This window comes from Kwoniella dendrophila, chromosome 5 (assembly GCF_036810415.1).
Source record: "Kwoniella dendrophila CBS 6074 chromosome 5, complete sequence".
NCBI classification, from domain to species: Eukaryota; Fungi; Basidiomycota; class Tremellomycetes; order Tremellales; family Cryptococcaceae; genus Kwoniella; species Kwoniella dendrophila.
Genome location: NC_089480.1, coordinates 275,594 through 302,893, shown reverse-complemented (window position 1 = coordinate 302,893; position 27,300 = coordinate 275,594). Strand labels below are relative to the sequence as shown.

The following is a 27,300-nucleotide window of genomic DNA, read 5'->3' as shown; positions in this document are numbered from 1 at the left end:
TATAATCATTACTGCGAATAAGAGTGTACAAGTATTATCAAGATAGACCGGCGAGGCACCGAGCGATTAGTCCGCACAGCTTACCCACCACACCCTTACTAAGGTCTTGGCTATTTTCAGCTACCTGTACACCGAAATATATTCAACGTCACCGCATACATTCATTCTATTCGCATTTGTATCATAGTCAATCAACCTACCATATCATCTTGTACATCATCACAAGCAACATCGAAACATTATAATACCATAGACCTGTACAAAGAAAAAGATTCATATCCGACTAAAGTACAGTATATTGTATAACATAAATACATCGTAAACGTAAAGAAAACGTAATCTCACTTTCACTCAACATTGGAAACTCAGTAAAGAGATATCGTTTCAATTCTATGGATTCAATCGTTGAAGGAACATTACAGTAGTCATGTCGAATACGATTGAAAAGGTCGAGGGACTACCTCCAGTGCATGTACAAGATCATGCTGATGTAAATACAAGTACATACCAAAATAATGGTCAATCATCAACTTCAACAACTTCGACATTTTCTCCTTTAACACCTCAACCACCTAAAGCATATGCTCAACCTTATTCACAAGGGCAAGAACAAAATATACAGTCGGGACGAATAACAGAGAAATCTCAACATCCATCATCAACAACAACAAATAAATCATCTTCATCCAAAACTCAGAAAACAGAATCAAAATTATTATCAAACTATTTACATCAACATCCGAATCATTCAGTTTCAAAAGCAGTTTATACACAATTTCCACAACCTAATCCAATATTTAGATTAATTAGAAGATTTAAAGTCAAACATTCAGTTATAAATGGTTTAAGAAAAGATGAATTTGATAAATTACAATTAAAAGGTAAAGAATTAAGAAAAAAAGCTGGATGGAAATTTGAAAATGAACATGAAGATGCATCTGAGAATGATGTTATAGTAGGAGATTTATTTTGGAAAATGTATATATCATTATTACCTACTTTAGAAAGAGATCCTTTATCAGGTTTAGTTCCACCTGATTTATTAGGTTCAACAACTACAATGCCATTAACTATTATTTCACTTATTCCAGATATAATGCAACATTATAGAGATGTTATTGTTAGATCGGAAAAAGAAGTTTTTTTAGCTACAAATTATTGGCAGTGAGTTTGACTCATATATCTGTAAAGTCATTTTTCTTGCTTTAATGCAGTTAATTACATTATTTCCTGAGATGAGTTGATATCGATATAGACCAAACTAAATATGTATTATTCATTTTAGACCTTCAAACTCGGTCAACACAATATCTTCAGCTTTACGTGAATTATCAGCTAGAACAATAAAAGCAGGTAAACCAAAAATAATTGTCAAAATAATGTATGATAGAGGTTCATGGGAACAACTTTGGAATGCACATGCTCCTGTAAAACCTCAAGAATGGGCTCCATTAGATTTACCTACGGAAGAAGAGGTTCCAGGTTTAGATGTGGAAGTTGTTGTAAGTGAAAATATCACTATAGCTTTAAACACTGAAAACCGAAGAGATGTACTAATAAACAGTGATAGAATTTTCATCGAGTTTTATTAGGTACTTTTCATGCTAAATTCTTAATAGTGGATAGGAAAGTGGCATTGATAAATAGTAATAATATTCAAGGTAGGCTATCATCTTGTGACTTAATCATAGAAACCGCATAGCTGATCCAGTTGGAATAGACCGTCCTAACCTCGAAATGATGACACATCTTGAAGGACCAATTGTGGATTCATTCTATGAAGTAGCATTACATTCATGGTGGAATAAATTAGATCCACCTTTACCATGTATGAACACACCTTATCAACCACCCATAATAAATGGTAGATCACAATATTTGTTTCAAGATCATAATCCATATTTTGATGATGTCGAAATATTAAAAGCAGCAAAAGCAGCAAGAATCTTATTAAGAAGACAAACTAAAGATATTTTAGATGAAGAAAAAAATTCTGTTGCTATCAACACCAATACAACATCAGATAGATTAAGAGAAGCAGTTAAAAAATTAATAGATGAACAAAAACAAAGTTTTAATGAATGGAAACCTGGTGAAGAATTAGAAGCTAGAGCTCATATTGCAATGAAAGAATTAAGAGAATTTAGAGATAAATGGGGTTTAGGTGGTGGTGCTGGTACTTCATCACGTAATCCTTCAAGAGGTCCTTCAAGAGGTCCAAGTAGAAGAGCTTCACAAGATATTGGTTTATTAAGATCTCATCGTAAGTTTTGAACCAAGATTTTTCAAAAATCCAGACTTTTATCTCTTGATATATGGTATATGGTTATTAAGCATATATAAGCTAATTTATCTGACTGATGTGGGACAGATAAAAATGATGAAGATAAAACAACAATAACTTCAACTGCGTATGGATCAGAAGCGACTTCATCACCTACAATAACGAATACTGAAATACCATTAAAATCAAAAACTTATCCTTTACCCAATGAACCACTTTCAGATGAACATTGGAATTCTAATCATTTCCCTTTTAATCCTTCTTCCGCTACAACAACAACATCAGAACAAATCCATACCAATATCATCAATAATGGTATACCACCTTCAACTCCAATACGTACAAATAACAATAAGATGAATTTATCAGATAAAAGTAATAGTAGTAGGAGTAGACCTAATTCAATCAAGGAAAAGGAAAAGGAAAAGAAACATGTTGGATTCGCACCTTTAAAAACTGATTTTGATGGATCAGGTCATTTTTTATCTGATCAAATTTCAGATAAAAATAATGAAATTACACAATCACCTATTGATTTTCATTTTACTTCTTCACCTACAACATCATTTACAAGTATACCACAATCACAACCACAGCCACAGCCTGAAGCTCGACAGAATTCTTTATTAGGTATCGAACAACATAATCAATATAAAGTACCATCTAATTCTATTGATACATTATCTTTAGGTAAAGAAATTCCTTCACCAATTAGAAATGAAAAAGGTGAAATTTTACCTTTACCTTTAACTGCTACGAATTCTGAAGAAACTGGAGATTTATATGAAAAAACTAAGAAACACGTTGAAATGAATTTAACTCAATCTCAATCTCAAATTGATAATCAATCAATAAATCCTATACAACCACAAATGGAAAAAAGACAAAGATTACAATCGAATGATAGTGAATTACAACCTGAAGGTACGGGAAGTAAAAGAATGTTTGCATTGTCTAAAAAGTTCAGTAAGTTTAGAGACTACTTCAGAGTTTCCCCCCTATCACGTATGAAAATGAAGAAATACAGTTGACTTAGCTAACTTCCTGCGTCAATAGATGCCGGAGCTTTATCCGACGCTTGGGCAACAGTTGAAGATTCGGATGAATTAGATGAATTTAAACCTCACGTCGTACATAAACCTCATAAACCTTTCCCTATAGCTATGACATGTAGAAAACCACATGGATGTGAGTGATCCTTCATCCTGACGAGTTGTACATGACTCATGATTGATTTGATGTCATTCCAGTTCCCGGTCATCACGATATCAGAAATCCTCAAAACGCAGCATGGTTAGCTGGATTTAGATATGCTCAGAAGAAAGTATTTGTGTGAGTTAGCTTCGAAGTCGAATTCCTTTATTCTGAACATAGCTGATTCGATTGTGATGATGATGTATTCAGTCAAACACCAACATTAAATGCTCGACCAATTGTAAGAGCAGTCAAACAAGCATGTAGGCGAGGAGTCGATGTTGTTTTACTATTGGACTTGGGATTTAATGATAAAGGAGAATCTATACCATTTCAAGGTGGAACAAATGAAGAAGTTGTTGATAGATTATATAAAATCCTAAAGAAAGATAAAAAAGAGGGATATTTAAAAGTTTATTGGTATACAGGTAAAGATCAAGTACGACCTCTAAATGCAATTAAGAAACAAAGAAATTGTCATATTAAATTCGCTGCTTATGATGATCAAGTTGCTATTTTTGGTAATGGTAATCAAGGTATGTTTCGTGTCTTCGTAATAGATTGTTTGGGAAACGAAACAAGTTAAAGAAGCTAATTTTCCTTTTGGTTCTGGTTAACGAATAAAATAGATAGTCAATCTTGGTTCCATTCCCAAGAAATTAACGTAATGATTGATTCAAAGGTTAGTTTATTTTCTTTTTTTTTTTTTTTTTCTTTCTTTCTTTCTTTCTTTCTTTCTTTCTTTCTTTCTTTCTTTCTTTCTTTCTTTCTTAGCAAGTTTTTGAAGACACATATGTTAACCATCCAATCCCCTGACTTCTATAGCAAGTAGTCAGTGAAATGATGGAAACTTTATTATCTAATCAAAATACATTAAAATATGGTTTAGTTGATTCTGATGGTATTTGGAGAGATGATCAAGGTCATACATTAGAACATTATGGCGCAACTGCAAAAGGTACTTTTAGAGGTTTAAGTGGTTTTATAGCTTTTGCAAAGACCATATAGGTTGGGTCCAGCCTTTGTGTGACTTAAAGCTCGTCTAGACAGACAAACAAGTGTGAGGGGAAAGGGGAAGAAACACTCACACATACTGTATAATCATCATATGATTGAGGTCATGAAATCATACACGGACTCTAAATTTTGATTTTTATTTCCATTTATTATTCACGTTTTGCTCGTCATCTTACTCTTCTATGCTACAACATACATCCTTTGTCTAGATCAATCCACTTTGTACATACAACTATATAGTATTATACATTCAAGAATCATTATAATTGCTACAATATATAGATATATATCAATGCATAATTACATTTCCATGTTACTTGACCTGATTTTAGCGAGATATTATGTTTATTATAATCTAAAGATAGGTACATAGATACCCAGTAGATAGACTCAACAACTGATTTCCAATTTCTCGTTTCTCGTCAAAATCGGACCGGCAAATGAGGGAGGGGTATTGACCCATATATAAATATGTGGGGTAAACCAGCATCCGTGATAAGATTTGCCACGTTTTCGCTTCTATCTAAACGCTCTTAAGCGCAGAAAGTGGAGTGAAATATCTTCGGAAAAAGAATACCGGCGTTATCCGTATCATGTATCATTCAATTAATTGATATTGGAAATACACTCATCCTCCATCATCATTCCCTTTACATACTACAGTACACTACACTTATCAACCTTGAATCATTATATTGATAGTCCCTTCTTCCTTCTCTTCCGTTTACATCCACTGTAATCATAATATATCTACTACTATTGATATAGATGAGTTTAAGAACATCTACCAGATTATTGATCAACAAATCTTTGTTTAAATCACAATCAATTGCTATTATCAACAGATCTTTCACCACAACAACTTCAATCAAAATGTCTGATTTCAAACAAGCCGATCACAAATTATTGGTGTGAGTAACTGTTTAAGCTGGATATACATTATATAGAAGAAGTGGACGGTCTTGTTTTCACCAAAAGTGTGACCACAGGGCCAAAGAAGTCTACCGATAATTTGTTTCTATAATTTGATGATATACTGGCAGTCGTTAACGAGTTCTTTTTCGATTAATCGTCAATAGCATCCCAGGTCCAATCGAATTTTCAGATCAAGTTTTATTATCTAATGCTACGCCAGGTACAGCTCATACATCACCAGCATTCATACCTGTATTTGGTGAATCTTTAAAATTATTAAGAAAAGTTTTATTATCAAAAGAAGAAAGTGGTTCACAACCCATTTTAATTGCTGGTTCAGGTACTTTAGGTTGGGACGCTGTTGGTGTAAATTTAATTGAAAGAGGTGATAAAGCTGTTGTTTTAAATACTGGTTATTTCGGTGATTCTTTCGCTGAATGGTGAGTTTTAGTCTCCCGTCTCACATCCTTTATCAATCTCTTGATTCAGAACAGTCTACTTCGACAATATGGTTATCGAGGAAAGTGGGCAACGCAAGAGTGGGCAATATGAATTGCTCAAGCCTTCCTATCTGATATTTACCATATCAGAATCCTTCCTATGTGATGATTTCGACTGATTCGTTTCGTCTCCTATCAATAGTCTTGAGATCTACGGTGCTGAAGTAACCCAAGTCAAAGCTGAAGTAGGAAACATCCCAGAGTGAGTAATATAACTAAGCCTTTATATTCTATATTGCTAATCACTTATCAAATCCTGAATTGGAATGATTTAGAGACTCAGCAGTCATCAAAGCATTAGAATCAAAACCAAAAGTAATCACAATTACACATGTAGATACATCAACAGGTGTTTTATCACCTGCAAAACACTTTGCTGAATTAGTTAAAAAACATTCACCTGAAACTTTAATTGTTTTAGATGCAGTATGTTCAGTTGCATCAGAAGAAATTCAATTCGACGATTGGGGATTAGATGTTGTCATTTCTGCTACACAAAAAGGTTTAGGTGTACCTCCTGGTTTATCTGTTGTTTTAGCTTCAAAGAGAGCTGTTGAGGTGAGCAATGCTTGTTATTTCACACTCTCGGACTGTACTGTCTATCATTTCATTATCATCAATACTAAAGCTAACGGTCTGATAATCTTATCAATTAGGTCTCCGAAAACAGAAAAACACCTCCACAAGGTTACTACATTTCATGGAAAAAATGGATCCCAATCATGAGAAATTACGAAGCCGGTAAACCATCATACTTTGCTACTCGTAAGTTGGAGTTTAATCTACTACCACTTAATGCTGTGTTTTAATGGTATACAAGGTTTGCTAATACCCCTTTTTGTACTCCTCAGCCCCTGTCCAACTCATCTACGCACTTAACACCGGTCTTAAAGCTATGCTCGAAAAACCAATTCAAGAAACCTTTGAAGCACATAAAGCAGCTTCTAAATACGTTAAAGACCAACTTACCGAAATTGGACTTGGTTTCGTACCTAAATCAAGAGACATAGCTGCTAATGGTATGACAGCAGTAAGATTCCCCCAAGGTGTAACTGCTCCAGATGTTTTACCCAAACTTGCCGAGTAAGTTTTTACATTCGAAAGTTTAGTTCATAACCGGAAAGCTAATTTTGACTATTTCAAACGATAGGAAAAATATTGTTGTCGCTGCTGGTTTACATAAAGCTATCGTTACTGAATACTTCAGAATCGGTCATATGGGTGTAACAGCAACAAATAGACAAAGAGGTGATCTTGAAAAAGTCATCAACGGTGTAAAAGATGTTTTAGGTAAAAACTAAATTTACAGCCCAGCCAAATTCCAGTAAAAGCCAGAAGATAGGAGATACAGTTGTACATAAAAAAAGATATCATCGTGTTATGTCAAGAAGAATCAAGATTGGAGAACTTGTAGTTTTGCACAACTATCAATCTGGTAATGCATGTCTTATTTGATTGATTCGAGAGACAGCAACACGAGCTAATTGCCAAATATTGAGTTGTAAGCATGATGAAAACAAATACTGCCTCTTTTCCAGCATCGACCTTGAGATCCACTTTTAGCGCGTTTCACCAAATTTTCTCCTTGTTTCGAAAATACCCTCTATATCTCCGAAACAGCAAGACTGAAATTGGAAGTCTTGGCGTTGTCAGGTGAACCGTTTCGATCGGTTCGATCATAAGTGCAAAAATCTACTCGAACCATACAAAGTGGTCGAATGAAAGGAGGTGAAAGTGAAATTGCGATGCACTTCGGTTTCATCAACGGTACAAAGGATTTCGAACCATAGTATATATGTACGAGCTATTGCATATATAGAGTATATGCCTTTTGGGATTGATTTATCCTTTCCTTATCACAACTGACAATCCCATGAAGGAGCTATCATATCATACAATGCAATTCACCTAACAATTAGTTACCATGATACTCCTCAAATCAGTATTGACGACTCTACCATTCTTATTAGCTATCAATGCCCAAAATCCGAACGAGAATCAAGTGAGAATTACTCGTAAGTGACGAGTTAACATTATTTTTCTCCGTCGATGGATGCGTGAATATTGTAGAAATGCGAAATTCGTAAAAGACACAGAATGAAGAGACTGATTATATTTGTTCATATCCCTAGCTGATGAAGGAACACCCTCACGATGTTTGACTGTGGTAGGAAGGTATATCAAAGAAGGATCAGAAGTAGAATTGTAAGTTTAATACAGTATAAGTTATCGAATGATAGACCCGTATGTACAAAAATGCAGTAAATTGTTCATTTACCGTACATACTAGTTACGGCGAGTAGGAAACTGATGATGGAATTTTTTTGAAACAGATCAGAATGTTTATTACCTTTAACTACGAATGACTATGCAAATTCCCAAAAATGGACTGCTGAAAAGGATAAAGAAGGATTAATTACAATCAATTCACATGCTGCCAAATTTTGCTTAAGTAGTGGTGATAGGTTGAATGCTGGTGAATTAAAGAACAGCTCATCCAGTCTAAGCTTAGTTAATTGTTCAAATGATGCGATGATAAAAAAAGCTACTGTATCGGGCTTATGGAAATATAATTCAAAAAATCATCATATATGTAAGTCCCCTTATACATAAAAAGTAACGAACGGGTCAAAGGAAAAACTAATTGAATCTTTCAACTAGACTTGTCCTTGAAAGAAAATCCAGAGGATGCAAAAAACGATACGAATACAAGCGCAAACACAACAACCACTTCTGCCTCATATTGTCTATCATATGCAGATTCAGGTAACTCAGACAATTCAACTTCAATCATACAACTCGGAGAATGTTCAAACGCACAAAACGATAAACAGGTAAGTTGAACTCCCGATAATGTAACGTGCACATGCGTGATTCCCTGTTCTGCGAATACGGTCTTTCCATACTGACCATTGACACTCATTCACGATTTCAATCTGGATTTTGGAAGCTAATGAACTGAATTGAATTTTCTCTTCTTAGGGATGGATTTTTGATAATTTCTCAAATACCGCCATCATCTCTACCGAGTCAACCCCAAGTTCTGATTTATCTTCATCTGCTGCTGCTAGTCAAACTTCCAGCTCGAAATCTAGTTCTTCGGAAAGACAATTGAAGGGAGTCATGACCGGTTTGTCCTCTATGTTCTCTGTAACTTATTTATTACTCTATATGGTATATTTCTTTCTGTAGATCTTGACTAGAAGGATTGGAGATGTAACCTATTCAACAGTTGAACAAGCACCGTAATTTGGATCTACTGTAGTATATCTGTTACATAAACTTGTCTAAACCCTATAACAAGGTAACTTAACGCTAACATGCAATACCGTAATCGATTCCATGGGAAAAATGGTCTTACGCAAGATCCTGTGCAATTTAGTACCTTACCCGCCTTCCATGCTATGCTTGTTTAAGCCGAATGTGGCTAGATCGACGTTTCTCGAAGGCCATGAGGTACAAGGGCGATCACTCAATGCATAAGGTTCGCGAAGCGCCTAGGCAGTTCAGGAAGAGGAGAAATTTCTACTCAAATCGTCTTGGGAATCGGTTGCGTTATTATTATCACCAATAGGGAATTATTTATAGTGAAAACCAGTCAAAATCTCTTGAGCTCTGGAGCGATCCGTCAAACAACTATTTTCAGGTCAGACACAAAGGAGCAGAGAGTTCTCTGCCTGTTTTACCATTTAAATGAAATTTAGTCAAGGTATGTACAGTAGATGCGTGAACAAGAGATAAAAAATTATCCGCGGATATCCAGTTATAACGGCAGACAATCAGGGGACTGTTTTCCCCGTCAAAAATGTTGTAGTTTAAACGTAGAGTTGCGGGAAGATTGGAGTAAATCTAAGTAGATTTAAGGAGACTTGAATCTGATAAGGACCGAATTTTCTACACAGCCCTAGAGGCAGGAATGTTGAAGAAAAGGACAAGAGGGTAAAAGTCAGGTCAGGATTATAGCGGGAAGGTGGGACTGATCATCTGAAAATGCCAAGATCATTCACTGATACTGTAGCAAGAGGACCGTAGCTGTTCTTAGGCTAACTTGCTTTTGCTGTCTTCCGCTCCGATGGTCAGACAAACTGTTGATTGGCAGTCGCATTGATTTTCGCGACATATATTTGAAATACGATTGAACGTGTTTTTTCCATTAATTTAATCATCAGTGACCCCACCGACGATAGAGACCATCCCAACAACGCAAATTCAATTCAGTCGAATTGTGCGCTAATAGGTAAGCTGACTTTCACAACCTTATGAAGCCCCCCAACATCTTCTACCACAACTGCATTCTGCTTTTTGGAAAAGATGAGACTTGTCGAAGAATTGCTGACTTATAAACTATAGACATCATGGACTACGATAAGAACTATGATTACACGTGTGAACCGGTTGCTTCAAATTCGGGTCAGCGATCTTTGGGTAATCAGAAGAAGTTGAGAACGGTATTATGGGGATCAATATCCATATCTGTACTTATGGGCTTTTTTAGTCAGCGATCTTTGGGTAATCAGAAGAAGTTGAGAACGGTATTATGGGGATCAATATCCATATCTGTACTTATGGGCTCAATTAGTCTTACAGTCGGTGTTTTAGGTGTTTTGACATTTTATGAGATGGGTCCATTGTTTAAATTAGTAATTCCAATCTCAGATTTGGATGGCACTATTGTAAACATTTCTACTCTAGCTTCTTTAATCACAGCCATAACAACAATATTAGCAGCTATTGCGAAGAAAGTCTATTCAGATTTAAGTAGATCGTGGCTATTAAGAAGAGCAATAAAGAAAGATGGAATTACGATAAAAAGATGGAGAGCAGCAGCTTCAGGTGGTGGTATTATACATATTGGTAAATCACCTTTTATGACTGGTGGTATAGCACTAGGTTTAGCAATTTCTTTAGGTTTAATGTCTTCTTCATTTTCAGGTATTTTAGTTCCAAATTTAAAAGAAAATTATATTTCTGGTGAATTTAACTATCGTGTACCTGGATATTCTGGAAATTCAGGTATAGGTTATTTAATTTCATGTTTAAATACCACTGAACAAGTATCTTGTCCACCAAGTATAGCATATTCTTCCGTTTTTGAAGCAATAGCGGGTCGAGGACTTTTTACGGTCCCACCACAAACCCTCGGTCTGGACCAAAACTCACTCTCAGCAGTAACTGTCTTTCCTGGAGAGAATTACTATGCTGGTTTGATTGATCTGGAGCTTTTCCTTGTTATACGTCCTCCGGAAGAATCACATAACATTGAAATAAACTCAGTCGGTCTACAAACTTCAGCAACATGTCAATTAAATCCAAATGTTGGGGTAAATGTTACAGGTGGATATTACTATTATTTATCTCCTTGTTCAAATGAATATTCAAAGATTGGTAATTCATCAAATAACGATGAAAGATATTCTACAGGTGGAGGATGTTCACATGATACATATTACACAATTGAATATGCCGTCGTTGTACCTCACAAGGGGACTAATTATAATCAAACTACACCAACGAAACCCTTCGCTTTTACATGTTCAGTAACAGCAAATGAAGGTGTTATAAGAACTCAAATAGGTGACGGTACTTCACGCTTTGATAAATTTATATCTGGGAATCAATTAACTGGTGAAGAAGTTGAAACATTTGCTTCTGCAGTTGTTGCAGTACTTTTGCAGGATAGTGCTATATTGGGTAAAACAGGTGAACTTGGCGAACGATTCGAATACATTTCACATCTTCCAGATAAGATGGACAGAGTAAGCAAAATGATATCAAATGGAGCAGCAGCAGCGGCAACAGTAGGGTATTTGTACTTAGGTTTTATCCCTTTTTTTTACAAAAATAGGCATTCTGGTAATTACTCGTATTATTTAACTTCTTATGGTTGGGTAGGACATAAATCTACTTTAGCTTGGTCAGTGATTGCTTTATTAAGTGGTTTAGTATGGCTGGTAGCTGCTATTTATATGTTAAAAGGTGGTACAAATTATGATCCAACAGATTGGTTTCATACTTTAAATACTGGTGCTGGATCAACAATTCAACAAATTCCTGGAACAAGTAGCTGTGCAGGATTAGAAGGTAAAAGAGTAAATACCATTTTATTATGGTATGGCGCTATTTCACCTGAAAGAGTTGGTTTTAGTGAACGTCCACCTATTTTTTCGGTAGATCCAAATGAAGTCTATCAATGATAATTAGCTTCATCCCATTCGCAGAATGCCTTCTCCTGATTTGTACTCTTCGGCGATGTCATTGTTCCCAGTCATCTTGTATTTTGGCTATAATTCGTTCTTTATATTAGTTCCTCCATAGTGATCCGTGATCTCCGCACAAAGTTCCGATGACATGTATATATCCTTTGCCTACCGTAAATGCTTTCCCGGTATGAAGATTCCAGCATGCACCGGTTTTTACGAGCAATCTTTCATTCAGGTATTATACATATCGTAGATGCTTTAAACAGTTCATATTATTATTATTCAGCAGAAAGGGGAATATACGGTAGAGACACAGAGTAGTCAAATTAATAAAGTCAAATCATACCTATGTAGATCCTCAAGGACATTCTAAACAGCTCCTTCGTCACTACACTGACTGACTTCACTCAAAGCTCGGCATTTGAGCTGGATCATTGTCCGACACCGCTTATGCGTATACAGCCTGAAGTCACACATCAGTCAGCACATGTTGACTTGCAATGATACTTGAAAGTGTACACTCACCTTGATTCTGTCAGCATAATGCTCAGAAATGAGTTTTCGTTGAAGTTCTAGGATGAGGTATAAGATCAGCTCACTTCATACATACTAAAACCGAGATATATGGACAAACTCACTTTGAGCAGCAGTCAAGAAACCAGATTCAGGAGTCCATTCATCAGCGACCAAAACGATAGCTTCTAGCAATTCCAATCCCTTCAGACCAGCCTTTTTACCAACATTATTCAACTCTTTTAATGCAGCATCAACAACTCTTTCATCTTTACATAAATGTTCTAAATCTTCGCCATCACCTAAACCATTCTTTTTAGCAAAATTTGGTAAATTTTGTGGGTGTGCAACAACGACCATTGCAGGATTGTTATGTTCACCATTTGCGATGATAGCTCCATTCGCAACTAATTGACATGATTTGTAGATTGATTCTAAATGTTCAATCGCAATATATTCTCCACCACTTAATTTAACTAGATTCTTCAATCTATCTATAATGGCTAATGTACCATCTTTATTCCATTGTCCGATATCACCAGTTCTAAACCATCCATCTTCAGTAAATGCTTCTTTATCAAGATCAGGTCGCTTGTAATATCCTTTGAATATTGCTGGTCCACGAATCAAGATTTCTCCCTGTGGTGGGTTGTTTGTAGAGAAGTATCCAGCGTCAGGTGCATCTTTAAGTTTGATTTCAGCTGCTGGTACTGGACCACCAACCGCTCCGTATTGCATAAATCCAGGATTGAGAATAGCAGCCATAGCTGTTGATTCGGTAAGACCGTAACCTATAATATGGTGAGAGTCGATCAATATACATATTCCAACTTCATCCCAGACCATTTACTCACCCTGAATCATGGTAACTAAAGCAGTACTCAAGAAAGCTTGCGTACTCTTGGAAACAGCACCACCACCGTTGAACATGATCTTCAATCTACCACCGGTTTGAGCTCTGACAGCGTCAAACACTATTTTATCAGTCAAACCACCAACGAGGGGTAATCCATATTTATTAGCTGCTTGTTTAGCGTTGAGCGCAAAGTTGAAAATGGACTTTTTGAGAGCACCAGCGGCATCAACTTTTCCTAAAATACCTTTTCGGATCAATTCCCATACAGCAGGTACACCGACCATGATGGTCTGCAAGGTTAATCAGACACATTGTCAGCCAGAGCTCGGCAGTGATGGAGATCGCAAGCTCTTCGGTTAAACTCACAGGTCGGAACTCAGCAATATCACCTTTACATTCTCTTACACTAGCGTCGGTCAAAGTCTTGACTCGACCGTAACCGATTGGCAAACCAGCGAAGACAAATGAGTTCTCTACTACGAACTCCAAAATATGAGCGAGAGGAAGGAAGGCGAGATACGCATCTTTGGTAGTGAGATATTCATAGAGTAAAGTCCATACGGAGCCGACTGAGAAGGCATTGAGTTAGTTTTCATAGGTGATGCAGCACATCTAAGAGTTCTGACCTACTGGCTGAAACCACGTTTCTATGTGTTAAAAGTACACCTTTTGGAGTACCAGCTGTAAAAGTGAAAGTCAGTTCGATCACGGTCACAATCGATATTTTTGGCTGCGATAACTCACTTGAACCAGAAGTGTACATGCAACAATAAACATCTTCAGCTTTAGCTTGTAAAGCTTCTACTGGATTCTTTTTACCTAATTCTACTACCTCATCAAGATGAATAACTTTGATATCTTCTCTAATAGCTCTAACTTTATCAACCGCACCATCTTCTGATTTACCATCATATACAATGAGTTTAACAGTTTTACATTGTTCAATTACTTTAACTAATGTGCCAAGTAAATCTGCATTTGTAAACATTCCTCTTACTTCAGTTTCGTTTAAAGCGTGTTTCAAACCATCAGGACCTAATGAATCGTATGCCGTGGAGATTGGTACGGCGTTGAATGCACACGCCTGAGCTACTAACATCCAATTTCGGCTATGACAGCGAAGATGAATCAGCTTGAGCGCCTTGAGAGTTATAGCTTGATAATTCGGATAAATGTGATATATGGGAAGAACAGAAGGAAGTTGGACATACGAAGTTTGACCATAAATATTAAAGAATTTTTCATGTCTTTCATCTTCGAAACCTAAGTTTCTTAAACCTGAACCAATTTCTTTTACTCTTTGTAAAGCTTCATCATAAGACATCCAATCAAATGAAGATAATTTAAAATAATTCCATGTCTTTTTTTGTGTAGTTGGTTTACCACCAACCATTTTTGTTACTTCTTTTTCTTCAGAAATTATTTTTTCAATATTTCTTGAGGCGAATCCTTTTTTAGATCCATGTGTTTTGGCTGCATATAACATTACATCATGTACTGTATCTATCCCTGGCGCCGGTTCTGTTGTTGTTGTTTGATCAATTCCATGATAACAGTGATGCAGATAAGAGTAAATGAGCGGCAAAGACGATGAATTGATAAAGAGACGATATGATGATGTAATAAGGAATGAATTGATGATCAGCTATATGATTGTCATACCTCTATCTGATTTCTTGCCTCACTCACGAGTAACTAATTCCTTTACACAGTATGCACGTCTTGTTTTAGTTTCACCTTCTGGTTTAGGTTGATCAGCACCAACTTCCCATGAAGCTGGCTCTCTACCTTTTCTTGGTGCCATGTTGAGGGTGATTTATGTGTTCGATATTGTTAATATTATATTGAAGATTTGAGTAATACTAAAATTGTATGTGATTAGAAGAAAGGGGTTATGTATGCTTCAACAATATGAGATGTGAAGCTGACAGAATGTCCTTGAGTATAAATACTATGTATGAATGGGGTATGAATAGGAAAGGACAAGAGTGTATATGTATGTTGACTCAGCCAAGTGAAAGTCAAAGTGAAAGTGAAAGTGTATGATTATTGTGTGTATGTTTATCTTACCGGAAACAAAGATGACGCACCCCTCCCTGCATTAAGACTGAATATCAGTTTTAAGCTTGTGCTTGTGCTTGGACGCTTACAAAATTTACCAGACACAGTAAAAAATAAGCAGCAAGCAATCGAAATTATGATTACTGTATGTTGCCACCTCGGTCTCGGGTACTGACATTTACTGACCACTGTCCACGTGAGAAGTTACAATCTTACTGTACGATAAATTTATATTTATACAACTTATCATTTGACCTGAGACCCCACTTGTAGAAGTATCTTGTTCCTTCCGGTTACTCTTCTTTACCCCTCCTACTGTCTTGGCTAATCCCCAACATATTCGAAAGAGATTATCCATGCGCTCAGACCACCTTTGGCTTAAAGGTATAATAATGAATAATCTATATCCCCATTTCGATCACATCAAGATCAAACATGTGAAAGATAAGATTACTGTACTCTTCGTCAACTGCATTAATTGGATCATAACACGAGAAAGTCCAATAAGCTATAGATCTAGATAAATTCGTACCCCTTGTGGAAGAACATTGCTAGGTATTGGTTTGGTGCCATATGCCTAGACTAAAGATAGCAAGAACTCTGGAATCTCAAGAGTCAAAGGTCAATCAAATTCAAAACATTATGATGGTAACCTTTGATAATGTTCAATCTTACTAATAACTGTTTTGATTATGGGAACTGAAACCGTCATCATCTATTTCCAGACAATTGGTATATCTAAGGAAAGGTACTTTTCCTTTGTCTAGCTAACTCCGGAAAGGTCCTTTGACCATCATCCCCTGTGAACATTTCTCGAATGGAAATATATATATAGCTACTAGTGGATTTCATCCAGATAAAATGGATGAATTAATCGACTTATCTCGTTTTCTTCTTCCCATTTCGAATTTAGTCATTCATTTTTAATTATCAATCAAAGCAAAAATAAAAGCTAGCATACAACCAACAGGGTAATCTTAAAAAGTATCGTTACTTGCCCAAACAGAACATATAATACTATACTTAAACTGAATCATCCATAAATCTCTCATAATCTCTTCTTGGTAGTATACAACACAACCGAAATACAAAATGCGTTCAACCTCTGTTTTACTATTCTCGCTACTGCCTTTACTAGCTCAAATCAAAGCACAAGACGAAAAACAAGGTGAAAATGGTGGACCTGATCTATCAAAGTATCCTGAATGGATCACGAACGATTATCAATGTGGTAAGTTCACTTCTTTCTGATCGTCGTCTACAGCCTGATTACAATGCTGACATGTACTTCGAATCATAGTAATTGGTTGTTTATCTGGTTTCAATGATACCATTAATACTATTCCTCAGTAAGCCCATCAGTCCAAAGCAATGTCGCTGTGCCCACAATTACGACTAACCACATACATATCTTGCTCATACAGACCCGACATGGAAGGTACAGCATATACATGTGCTCAATCCAAATGTGCAGGTGATGGAACAGGAAACTATTATCAAACTTTGTATTACATTCAGGTGAGCGTGATAACCGTGGGCAGGTTTTTTCTTTTACATTCAAAGCTGATTGTCGGTGTAAATAGTTATTCTACGCTACAGGATCAATTTACGAGTGGTCCGATTCAGCTCCCGATGGATATAAACATGCTACATTCAGTCCACAAGATGCTGTACAAGCCAGTGCAAGTTTAGCGCATGCTACGGCAACTGATCCATGGTCTGCTGATGCAGCTGAGAAGACTGGTGGAAATACAAATGATACCTCACCAACTGGTGGTGTAACAACTGCTCCTGGGGTCACCGGTGTTACAACATCTGCCAGTTCAGCTAAAAGTGCTTCAGTAACCTCATCAGCAGCTCAAACCTCAGGTTCATCAAACTTAACTGGTAATGGTATAGCTGACAGCAATTCTTCGAGTGGTGCTTTACCTGTACATTTTACAGGATTGGCAGGTCTTAGTCTACAAACTTTAGTAGAATTAGGTGTTGGTGTACTGTCAATTGCTTTTGGAGGAGTTGTAACAGGACTATAGAATCGTGAAGAGTATCGTAAATCCCTTCCGCGAGAGTGAACCACCAGATCGACAAAGGGCATTTTCAGGAATCTTTCCCCCTTATAAACGACTCCGTACTTCTAAATTCATACTAGCTTATGTATACCACTACCATAAACATACGTATGCGATCGATACCCATAAACTCAATACGTCTTGATGTCTGTATTTACTACACAAACCATTTCTGCGTGATGTATCGGTAAAATACATTCCGCTTATGCTTTACCTCACCGTTGTTGATTTAGCCGGTCCAAAGCTATCGATGGCGTAGTTGCTGATTGCAAGTGGAGGTGCATTCTAAATTGGATGATCAATTAAAGCGATTTATCAAGAAAAAGTTATATCTTGATTTTTATCATTACTATGATCAAGTACATATAGATAGATCCAAATCGAAAACCTGTTAAGATGGATACGCCAGCTACACCCCTGACTCCCAGTACACCAGCTTCACCAGATTTGATAGCTGAAATCGATCGATTATCAATCAATCCTGCTCCCAGAAAATTGTCCGAGCAAGCAAAAGATGTAGATGATGAAGATGAATTAGAGAAATTTAGAAAGCAATGGAGAGAGGAAGTGAAAGCTAAGAAACATGATAAGTCCTCTGAACCTTCAAGCTTGAGCTTGACCAAAAAGGGAAAAGAGAAAGAAGTTGAAGTTGGACCTGTTAGGTGGAAAAGTAAAGAGAAGGATGATGGTGATGATGATGATGACGATCAAAAACAAATAAAAGAATCGCCTAAGAAAGATGTAATACCTTTGAAGGAAAATGAAGAGAAAGTGTTATTATCATCATTATCAAATGCAGCTTCAAGTTCACCTGAAAAGATGAAATCGAAATTACCCACAACACTCTCAACCACTTCACCGAAAGCGACAATCTCTTCTAGAAAACAAGGATTAAATTTCGTACCAGGTGAAAAAGTTGATTTAGATAAATTAGATTCATATTTGACTTCAACAACTTTTACTTCTTTCAATAAACCTTCTTCTACTTCTAATAATAGTAGTAAAGTAACAAGATTTACAGGTACAATAGCACCTGATGGTCATACTGGAAATGAAAAAGAAAGAGCAATTCAAATTTATTCAAAAGCTGTTGAAAGTGAACAACAGGGTAAATTGAATGAAGCTTTAATGCTATATAGGAAGGCTTTCAAGTTGGATGGTGAGTTGACTTACTTGGATTCTATTAACGACCTGTAATATGAATCTGCATATCTTCTCGAATATTGAAGTTTAGTGTTGTGTGGATAGGAAAATTGACGTGATGATTTCCTAATCAATCCTTACTGACTTATTACTTTTATGCCATCCTTAGATGATGTCGATAGATCATATGCAAAATCAATGAGGAACAAGGTGACCATAAATGCTAATGGTCAAACTTCAACTACTGAAGAAGACTTGTCTGGTACACCTTCATCAACTGATATAATATCACCTACACCACCTACATTAGAGCCATATTCATTTGCTAGAACTATACAAACTACACCAGATTATGAAAAAACGCATCATCATCATCATCATCAAAATATAAAAACATCTGAAAAAGTATCTATACAAAATCAAAATACACATCCAATCTCACCTTTAACTAAATTATTCAATTCATTATCTATACAACCTAATGATTTGATTTTTCTCCCACAAGAAGAAGAATTACCATGTCCAATTAGCAATTTACCAAATGAGTTATTTGAAAACATTTTCCAACATTTAGATGTAACTTCTTTAGAAAGATTCGGATCAACATGTTGGAAATCAAGATGGTTAACACATATTTCATCAACATGGCGTAATATTGCTGAAAGAATTTATAAACCACCTGCTATGTTACCCTCTTATCAAGATATGTTACAACAACAACAACATGAAGAGCAAGCACAAAACGGTGGCTTATCATTGATTGAACAGAAGAAGAAAGATATAGAAATCATCGGTGTGAGAGATCTCGTGAAAAGGCATAGAGATGAATGGAGAACTACTGTAGTTGAAGAAGAAAGAATAAGGATGGATGGTTGTTATATAGCTGTTTGTCATTATATGTGAGTTGAAGTCTCGGACAATTGCACTCTTTCTCCACTTGTCTCATAGCGTAACAGAGATGCTGGCAGACGGTTTAAATGTACAATAACTGACCATTGGCCATTTCTCTAGACGTCCTGGTGCAGGTGAAGAATGGGTCACGGTAAATTGAAATTAGCGATTTATCGGAAGCGTACGTTAAGCTGACAAGTCATCGATGTTCGTCTAGATAACACATATGAGTAAGTCATAACCAGTACCAACTCTGTGACCCGGTATCTGTTTGATCACTTGCGGAACGCAAATTGAAGGCATGGAAGCTGACTAACAAATTACGGTGGACGCAGTAACGTATCACCGATTCTTGAGATTTTATCCAGATGGAAATGTGATATCTTTCTTGACGACGGATCAGTAAGTCCTCGGCCTACAAATGAGTCGCATCTGATGACCTCGCTTACGACGATTGAACATTTTCACAAATAGTCCTTCGGATATAGTACCTTCACTAAGGCCTTCCATACGTGGTAAAGGATTACATTTCGGACGTTGGAAACTATTAAGATCGGACTCACCGTATAATTCAAATATTCCTTTACCGCCAAATTCAAATATAAAAGAAGGCAAAAAATTCGCTAGAATACTAGTAACCGATTTATTGGAACCTGGAAATGAAACTCCAAAATATGAATTTGAAATGGAATTAATACTAAAATCAACTGGAAGAGGAAGGTAAGTCATACGATCGATATACAATATCTGTCATGAGTGCCTGTATTGCTAGCCTGCTGATGAACAATATCTTTGAATGTTCTGTGTAGATGGAATAAACTGGAAATATTAGAATATAGATCAATAAATCTGTTAACGGGAGAAGTGTTAGCTTTGGCACTGAAACATCAAAAACCATTTTACTTTTCAAAGTGAGTTTGGCATTTTGTCAACGGCGAGACCTTTGAATCAGGTTTGGCTTAAAATCCGAACTTGATGTCTTTTGACCTCTTTCGATGACGAGTGATGTTTCGCTGACATCAACCACACACCTTCCCGTTGTAGAGTAAGATCTTACAATCCACCTTTTTAGGCGGTCTCCTTCTTACAAAGTCATTGCAATGCAGGAGCACAAGATAGTACAGTATTCGGATGTATAGATGTATCGTTAGAACATGTTGATTTGTTATATGCATGCTTAGTAAGCTATCAAAATCGGAACACTGAAACACCTCAACGATTACTATCAGATACAACAATAATACCTACCATACGGATTCACAGCTAATTTGACAAGATACTGAAAAGTCCATCTATCATCGTTGACCCTTCCATTGGCATGAATATACCTATTCAGGCTGGAATAGCATGAAGAACGACTCTATTGGAATAATCAAGATCTAATCTGATATCTTGTGGATCCTCAGCAGCTCTTAAGACCCTTCTATCAGTTTCATCTAAATAAAAACCTGGATCAACCCCTGTACCATCTTGATTGAACCATGTTGTTGATAATGGATATTGTGTAGTTGGGATTTCTGATATATACCAATTTGAACTTTGATGTGAAGTTGCTCGATAATATTCAATAGGCTTTCCATTATCTCCATTTGGATTTGATTCGGGATCATATGCGAAGAGGATTGTACTAATTCAAGTAGTCAATTAGGTAGGTTAATTGTAGAACCATATTATCACACTTCACACTTCACATTGAGATACATAGAAGATTTGAACTTACTGACGCCCACCTCCACCCATATTCTCATTACCATCAGTCCAATCTCTAGTTACGATAGGAGCTGTTACATCATTCAAAGCATTTCTGGCTTTTATAGTTACAGGATAAGCGGGGAATATAGGTGTAGTTACACTAAATACAACTCTGGATGATTCTGTGGCGTTTACCTAAACAAGTTTAAATCGATAAAATTAGGTACTTCAAACAGTAATTTATATCGTACTGTAAGTGATTACTGAGGAAGTGATCTATATATAGTACAAAGGCTTACAGGTACAAGTAAAACACCATTATTAATATCGAAAGTCAAATCACCAATAACATTACCTAAATTGTAATCTGATACTCTAATATAGAAATTATGAGTTTGAGGTTGACCTGATTGTCTTGGTCGAAGTGCTAAAGTATAGAAATCAAGATAATCCAGTGAAATGAAAGACAAAGTAAATAAAACTAATTGCTCATACGATGGATGACCTGACTGGACTTACCTTCAGTTCTGGAAGGATCAAATTTCTTTACAGGTGCTTTTAGAGGTAATTTTCTAGCTATTCTTTCACCATTACTTAAATCATTTAATGATCTAACAAGTGGCAAACCTTCATTCCTACTTGCTGGTAGCGCTTCTGGTTCTGGTTGAGGTAAAGCAGAAACGAAATTGGATAATAAAAAAATACAAGTAATAATGAATTGAGTGAAAAACATGTTTGATAGGTATACTGTGATATTCGGTTGGGTTCAAGGTGAGATGTTCTTCAGAAAAAAGTAAGAATGAAATAATGGATAGCGATAAAGGTACCGATTTATGGTTTTTCTTCATAGGAAACTATCGTAGAAGTATCGTAATCGTGTACGTAGCTTGTACAGATCGCAGCACGCATAATATAGCAGAAGCGCAATCATGTGAACGAAAATCCTCGATTTCAAATGTGACTTAGGGCATGATCATAGTCAGTACGTCTGAAATTATAAGCATGTATACATTACACACTGATCACTCTGCTGATCCCGTTGCTCATGTGCTTTTTGCATTTTACTTGGAGAAACCATCACACTTCACATACTCAAAGAGATTGTCCTTCACTACTACCCAAAAAAGGGGGAAAAAAAGATGAAGCGAAAAATCAACAAATGAGACTGGATCAAACTAAGTATATTAGGGGGAAAGAAAGGGATGTAATAGAATAGTAGATAAATGTATGAGAGGGAAATGAAAATCAAAGAAATGGGAAAAAGGGAGAATCGAGATGAAGGTGAATATCGTAATTACACATTATCATCTTGAGCTTTCAATGAATCTGTTTAAGGAATACCACTAAGTAAGAGGAAAGAAAATGAAAGCGAAAATCAGTTTAAATGTCCGATCTTTTTTTACATGATTTCGGATTGTCAGCTGGAACTTACGATCGTTTAGCTTGAGGTGCTATTCGGATGAGTATCATCAGATCGTCAAATAGCAATTATCAGCTATAAGAAAGCATTTTAAAATTAATTATTGATACATGAAGAGAGACTTACCGTGTGTAGCTGAACCATCATATAATCTTTTAGGTTGATTCAAAGGTAAACCTCTAGCAATCCTCTCGGCATTAGATAATTTACTACTTCTTTTTGCTATTTTGTCTTGATCAGAATTGGACTTTTTATCGATTGAGATAGAAGTAGAAGATCTTTTTGTATTGAGGGCAAGTGGTTTTGATTGAACTAAAGTCAAGCATAAAGCTAAGACTAGAAAGGAAATAAAGAACTTGGAGATCATTTTTTTTTTCTTTTGGTCCGTTCAATCACTTGTTCTGTTATATGATGTTGGGTTTTAAAACGATTTAGATGAGAAGGTAAAGTCAGAAAAGTAAAACGTAGAGACAATAGGAGAAGAAGAACAACAAAGATCAATGCATACTCAAAGTAGGTCTATATAGTAGTCCGTTTCCTGCCTCCTTGTTTACACACATGAAAGTAAATCGAAGATGCATAAGTTGTTTATTTTTCTATGGAAACAATGATGATAAACATCATAAATGCGTAATATAATGTTCTTTTTCGGTTCTGTTTACGTTACGTACCACATTTTGTTGATCAACGACCTACCACAACGGATGGTTGCATGGATGTATTTGCCATTCCATTCTTATAACCCCTTATATACTAAAGACCTTATGAAAACCTCGACTAGGAGCTAAGGGCGATCACTTCGGATGATCAACAAAAAGGATCTAAGAAATATGCATAGAAGCAATTAATCAGGACTAGAAAGAAATGGCGATGGAATGGCAAAAGCCATAAGTTAACTCGAAAGCCCGTGGAGTGACCGTAGAAATCCTGGACAATCTCTTAAACTCTATATACCTTATTGCTTCATAGCGTACTGTACATTACAATCTTTTGCGTTACACGTCAGATACAAAGTCCTGTCAAATATTTTCATGTCATTTACCGAGATATCTAACAAAAGTAATCACTGAGATAAAAAGAAATAATCCGTTATCTTCTATGTAGCCGAAACAAGATAGGGAAAAGAATACATTCATTCGAAGAAAAGTCCATACTAGTAAAAATATAACGAGCCAGATCGCTAAAGATCTTGAAATTTGAATAATGTCATCTGAAAGGTTTGATACCAAATACCTTGTCAGTTGATATCAGTTCATATGATTAATCAACATTGATGAGGTTGATGATTCTATATCTATTTGTTGGGAATTTCGGCTCTTCGTCTAAGACCACTTAAGATATCGAAAGATCAGTAAAAATGTTTTTTGTACTTGAAGAATAATGCAAATTAAACTCACGATGCTCGCGCTTTCAAAACTATTAATGTAATTGATTAACATCGTCATCAGTTAGTTCTCTTTCTTGTAGCGGACCTCCTTAGGTTTTGAGGCTGAACAATGAACGGGAATTAAAAACCCAAAAAAAAAAAAAAAAAAAAAAAAAAAAAAAAAAAAACAGAGAAAAGAGATAAAAACCATTTATCAGAATCAAATGTTACTTGATTTAATTTGATGCGTAGATCAATGATTATCAGGATGAAGTTCATATATGTTATAAAAATTTAATACTTTTGAAGAAACGAAACTCACCATGGGTGGCGGTACCATCATATAATCTTTTAGGTTGATTCAATGGTAATCCTCTAGCAATCCTTTCAGCATTTGATAATTTATCATTTCTAGTTAATTTTGTTGTAACGGTAGATTTCTTGTTTAATGTATTTGGGTTCAACGGTGATGAAGAAACTAAAGTTAAGCATAATGCCACTATTAAAAGGAATGCGAGGAATTTCGACATCATTTTTGATGAAGGTATGTATTTGTGACTTGATTGAGAATCTGTTTCAGAGGTAAGAGTTTAGTACAAACGTTTATTATATTAGGTATAAGGAATGAAGGTTGTAGGTGACCGAATTTGTTATTTTTTGGTGGGGGTTTTTCTTTGATTATAGGAATAAATTATATCGAAAGATAAAAGAAGAAGAAGAAGAAGAAGAAGCATAAGATGCAGCATACATACTACATATATCATTTCTTGGCTTTGACATTCACGCTCGATATGTTTATTCTTTGTTGACATCTCTTTTTTGCATTATGACAGCTTTGTGGGACTTATTTTACAGGTAAACAAGACTCATGATGCTATTATGAGATAAAAAGGTTATCTTTTTACGTTAACATAACAACATTCCGTCATTCCGCTCAAAACACTACGCAGATCTCTTTGCTTGTGAAATCGCAGTTAGGATCAATCGAAGTACAGTGAAAGTATAAGATGACAAATGCCATAATATCACTGTCACATCGGATGAAACCTGCATCAACACTCAAACAGGTACTCACCCAGGCCCTGGGCTAAATAACAAACAAAATTAACTATTTTATGTCACCTTAATATTCTAATTCTGATGTGAAGATTGAAGATAAGCTATTTTTGCTTTTTTTTTTTTTTCTAAATTGCACAACGGTAATTGACTTTCTGGACCTAACATTCCTGAACTGAAAATTTGAGGTGTATCGAGGGCGAATAACCCTCTATTCGACTACAGTAGCGATTCAGTATACTGGTAGATCATAAATAGATCGCCTCAAGATGTACCGAATGGTTGTCAGCTATTCCTGATCTGAAGCTATCGACGCCGTAGAAGGATAAGCAGAACAGGTATACGTCTGGATTTCAGCCCTCTCATCATGTCGTCCTGTAGGTACCCACGACAAAGCTTGAGATCTAAAACGATGGCTGAGATAGAAGGACAAGGCAGTAATCGTCCCCTATAACCCGTTCAATAAAATAGGGCTAATGTTGATCAGTAAAAGTGTACCTTTTTCTAACCTTGCATCTGAAGACCCTGATGATACTTGACACGTCCGGATTGTTTATCCTGTTTTATTTTTACATATTCCTGATGTTTCAGGGAAACAGCAATGTTCTCACCAAACTTTAATTGACAGAGTTTCAGACAGCTCGAAGAAAAGGTACAAGTACACAATATTAATGCAAATCCAAGCTAACTAGACTAGGTTACAGACTACTGTGTACAACACACATATACAGTAGTACAGTAGTATACTTGATATCTTCTCATCTTAATATCAATTTCATTTGTGTATGGGTTTAATTCAGTGGGGGAACATAATATTGACAAAGATGTTTCTCATCTTACCGCATCACTTTTCTTCAGGTTAGTATGTAGAACATACACAATGGTAATGAGTCAATGATCAATAAAAGTGTACAGAAATAGCACTAATTATATATATGGCTTAGTATATTAACTCATATAGCGCTGATTTATTACTTATGCGATAAATACACCAAAATCTGTATTTTACTTATTATCTGTGAAATCCAAATCTTCATCCGGTGAATGGTAACACACAATCTATCACCTTACTTCATTATTGTTGTATTCGGATTGTAGCATTAGCATGGTTACAGCAAGTGATTTTTCCTGAGTCCTGAGTCTCGAAATAGATGGTATACTATGAACTAAATATATGTTGAATGCATGATTGTCGTTTCAAGAATAGTTTGACAAGATCTTGTATAGTTCAAAAGTCAAAAACCGTCGTCACAAAAAAACAAGGAGAAAAACCGAAATGAAACAAAAAATGTAATAAATCCAGAATTGTTGGAATTAAAGGCTATGTAGAGATACAAAAGGAATTTAATGTGGTGAATCGACTTCTGCTCGAAAATGAAGAACGAGGAAAAGTCTATAAAATATGAATTTAGGGAGTGTATATTCTATTGAATCTATTCCAGTCATGTCTAATAACTCTTCATGCGATTCGATATGTGATGGAAAGCGGAGTTGTATTGCACTGGTATGAAAGTACTATGAAAACCTATATTCAGAATCATATTGTCAGTTTTACGATTTTGTAAGAATCTGAAGAAGAGGATTTTATTGCAAAGAATCGAACTCACTCTATCTAAAGAGAATCTCATTCTCATAATCCATCTCTTGCTTTCAACCGATTTACCGCTGGCGATTCAGCTGGTGCTCTTGGTCCCACTATCATCATCAATTATTAGTTACTTTACTTGATCTGTACTATATAAGATGGGATGACTCACATCTGGCATTAAACAAATGTCCAGGTTTCCGTAATGGTAAACCCCTTTTCATCCTCTGAGCATTGGATAAACCATCAAACGATTCAACTTGTATCTGATTCCTTGATTCTCCTTCCATTATACTTTCTATATTTTCTATATTACTTTGATCCTGATAACTATCTATTTCATCCGTTGTCTGAGTAGGTATCGCCATGGTGAGAGTTACGAATATGAGTATTGTTGCCAGGAATATGGCGAAGAATTGAGGGAATCGCATTGGTCGTTCTCTTTTCCCTTGTATTGTTTGCTATAAAGGTGATGATACAATTGTTACTTATATGAGATTCTTCGTATGCGGTGAGAGAAGGCCGCTTAAAACTTTGG

General features: G+C 36.0%; 11 protein-coding genes across 11 annotated transcripts; 6 read left to right on the top strand and 5 right to left on the bottom strand.

The window, feature by feature from the left end:
- Positions 1-427: 427 nt before the first annotated feature.
- On the top strand, positions 428-4,486 carry L201_003960 (uncharacterized protein; the record flags this gene model as incomplete). The annotated part of the gene is made up of 10 exons (XM_066219708.1): positions 428-1,164; positions 1,286-1,502; positions 1,571-1,661; positions 1,721-2,263; positions 2,372-3,250; positions 3,341-3,472; positions 3,535-3,616; positions 3,689-4,014; positions 4,108-4,160; positions 4,304-4,486. 10 exons carry the CDS (start codon positions 428-430, stop codon positions 4,484-4,486), a joined length of 3,243 nt encoding a protein of 1,080 aa, XP_066075805.1.
- An 882-nt stretch (positions 4,487-5,368) lies between these two features.
- Positions 5,369-7,211, top strand: L201_003959 (uncharacterized protein; the record flags this gene model as incomplete). Its single annotated transcript, XM_066219707.1, has 7 exons — positions 5,369-5,406; positions 5,575-5,850; positions 6,053-6,112; positions 6,186-6,468; positions 6,567-6,675; positions 6,762-6,993; positions 7,061-7,211. 7 exons carry the CDS (start codon positions 5,369-5,371, stop codon positions 7,209-7,211), a joined length of 1,149 nt encoding a protein of 382 aa, XP_066075804.1.
- Positions 7,212-7,834: 623 nt separating this feature from the next.
- On the top strand, positions 7,835-9,102 carry L201_003958 (uncharacterized protein; the record flags this gene model as incomplete). Its single annotated transcript, XM_066219706.1, has 5 exons — positions 7,835-7,925; positions 8,043-8,115; positions 8,244-8,503; positions 8,572-8,744; positions 8,893-9,102. The coding sequence occupies 5 exons, from the start codon at positions 7,835-7,837 to the stop codon at positions 9,100-9,102; spliced, it is 807 nt and encodes a 268-aa protein (XP_066075803.1).
- A 1,163-nt stretch (positions 9,103-10,265) lies between these two features.
- Positions 10,266-12,104, top strand: L201_003957 (uncharacterized protein; the record flags this gene model as incomplete). The annotated part of the gene is made up of 1 exon (XM_066219705.1): positions 10,266-12,104. One exon carries the CDS (start codon positions 10,266-10,268, stop codon positions 12,102-12,104), a length of 1,839 nt encoding a protein of 612 aa, XP_066075802.1.
- A 454-nt stretch (positions 12,105-12,558) lies between these two features.
- On the bottom strand, positions 12,559-15,283 carry L201_003956 (uncharacterized protein; the record flags this gene model as incomplete). The annotated part of the gene is made up of 9 exons (XM_066219704.1): positions 12,559-12,573; positions 12,636-12,682; positions 12,749-13,414; positions 13,478-13,769; positions 13,846-14,048; positions 14,110-14,160; positions 14,224-14,588; positions 14,691-15,000; positions 15,169-15,283. 9 exons carry the CDS (start codon positions 15,281-15,283, stop codon positions 12,559-12,561), a joined length of 2,064 nt encoding a protein of 687 aa, XP_066075801.1.
- Positions 15,284-16,632: 1,349 nt separating this feature from the next.
- L201_003955 (uncharacterized protein) lies at positions 16,633-17,573 on the top strand (the record flags this gene model as incomplete). Its single annotated transcript, XM_066219703.1, has 4 exons — positions 16,633-16,771; positions 16,841-16,889; positions 16,965-17,058; positions 17,124-17,573. 4 exons carry the CDS (start codon positions 16,633-16,635, stop codon positions 17,571-17,573), a joined length of 732 nt encoding a protein of 243 aa, XP_066075800.1.
- A 432-nt stretch (positions 17,574-18,005) lies between these two features.
- On the top strand, positions 18,006-20,715 carry L201_003954 (uncharacterized protein; the record flags this gene model as incomplete). The annotated part of the gene is made up of 8 exons (XM_066219702.1): positions 18,006-18,768; positions 18,922-19,651; positions 19,764-19,794; positions 19,861-19,873; positions 19,979-20,045; positions 20,118-20,363; positions 20,453-20,554; positions 20,688-20,715. 8 exons carry the CDS (start codon positions 18,006-18,008, stop codon positions 20,713-20,715), a joined length of 1,980 nt encoding a protein of 659 aa, XP_066075799.1.
- Positions 20,716-20,975: 260 nt separating this feature from the next.
- Positions 20,976-22,068, bottom strand: L201_003953 (uncharacterized protein; the record flags this gene model as incomplete). The annotated part of the gene is made up of 4 exons (XM_066219701.1): positions 20,976-21,270; positions 21,364-21,530; positions 21,635-21,762; positions 21,855-22,068. 4 exons carry the CDS (start codon positions 22,066-22,068, stop codon positions 20,976-20,978), a joined length of 804 nt encoding a protein of 267 aa, XP_066075798.1.
- A 597-nt stretch (positions 22,069-22,665) lies between these two features.
- On the bottom strand, positions 22,666-23,122 carry L201_003952 (uncharacterized protein; the record flags this gene model as incomplete). The annotated part of the gene is made up of 3 exons (XM_066219700.1): positions 22,666-22,678; positions 22,768-22,786; positions 22,882-23,122. 3 exons carry the CDS (start codon positions 23,120-23,122, stop codon positions 22,666-22,668), a joined length of 273 nt encoding a protein of 90 aa, XP_066075797.1.
- Positions 23,123-24,049: 927 nt separating this feature from the next.
- On the bottom strand, positions 24,050-24,654 carry L201_003951 (uncharacterized protein; the record flags this gene model as incomplete). The annotated part of the gene is made up of 3 exons (XM_066219699.1): positions 24,050-24,086; positions 24,153-24,171; positions 24,444-24,654. The coding sequence occupies 3 exons, from the start codon at positions 24,652-24,654 to the stop codon at positions 24,050-24,052; spliced, it is 267 nt and encodes an 88-aa protein (XP_066075796.1).
- Positions 24,655-26,807: 2,153 nt separating this feature from the next.
- On the bottom strand, positions 26,808-27,193 carry L201_003950 (uncharacterized protein; the record flags this gene model as incomplete). Its single annotated transcript, XM_066219698.1, has 2 exons — positions 26,808-26,872; positions 26,935-27,193. The coding sequence occupies 2 exons, from the start codon at positions 27,191-27,193 to the stop codon at positions 26,808-26,810; spliced, it is 324 nt and encodes a 107-aa protein (XP_066075795.1).
- Positions 27,194-27,300: the final 107 nt, after the last annotated feature.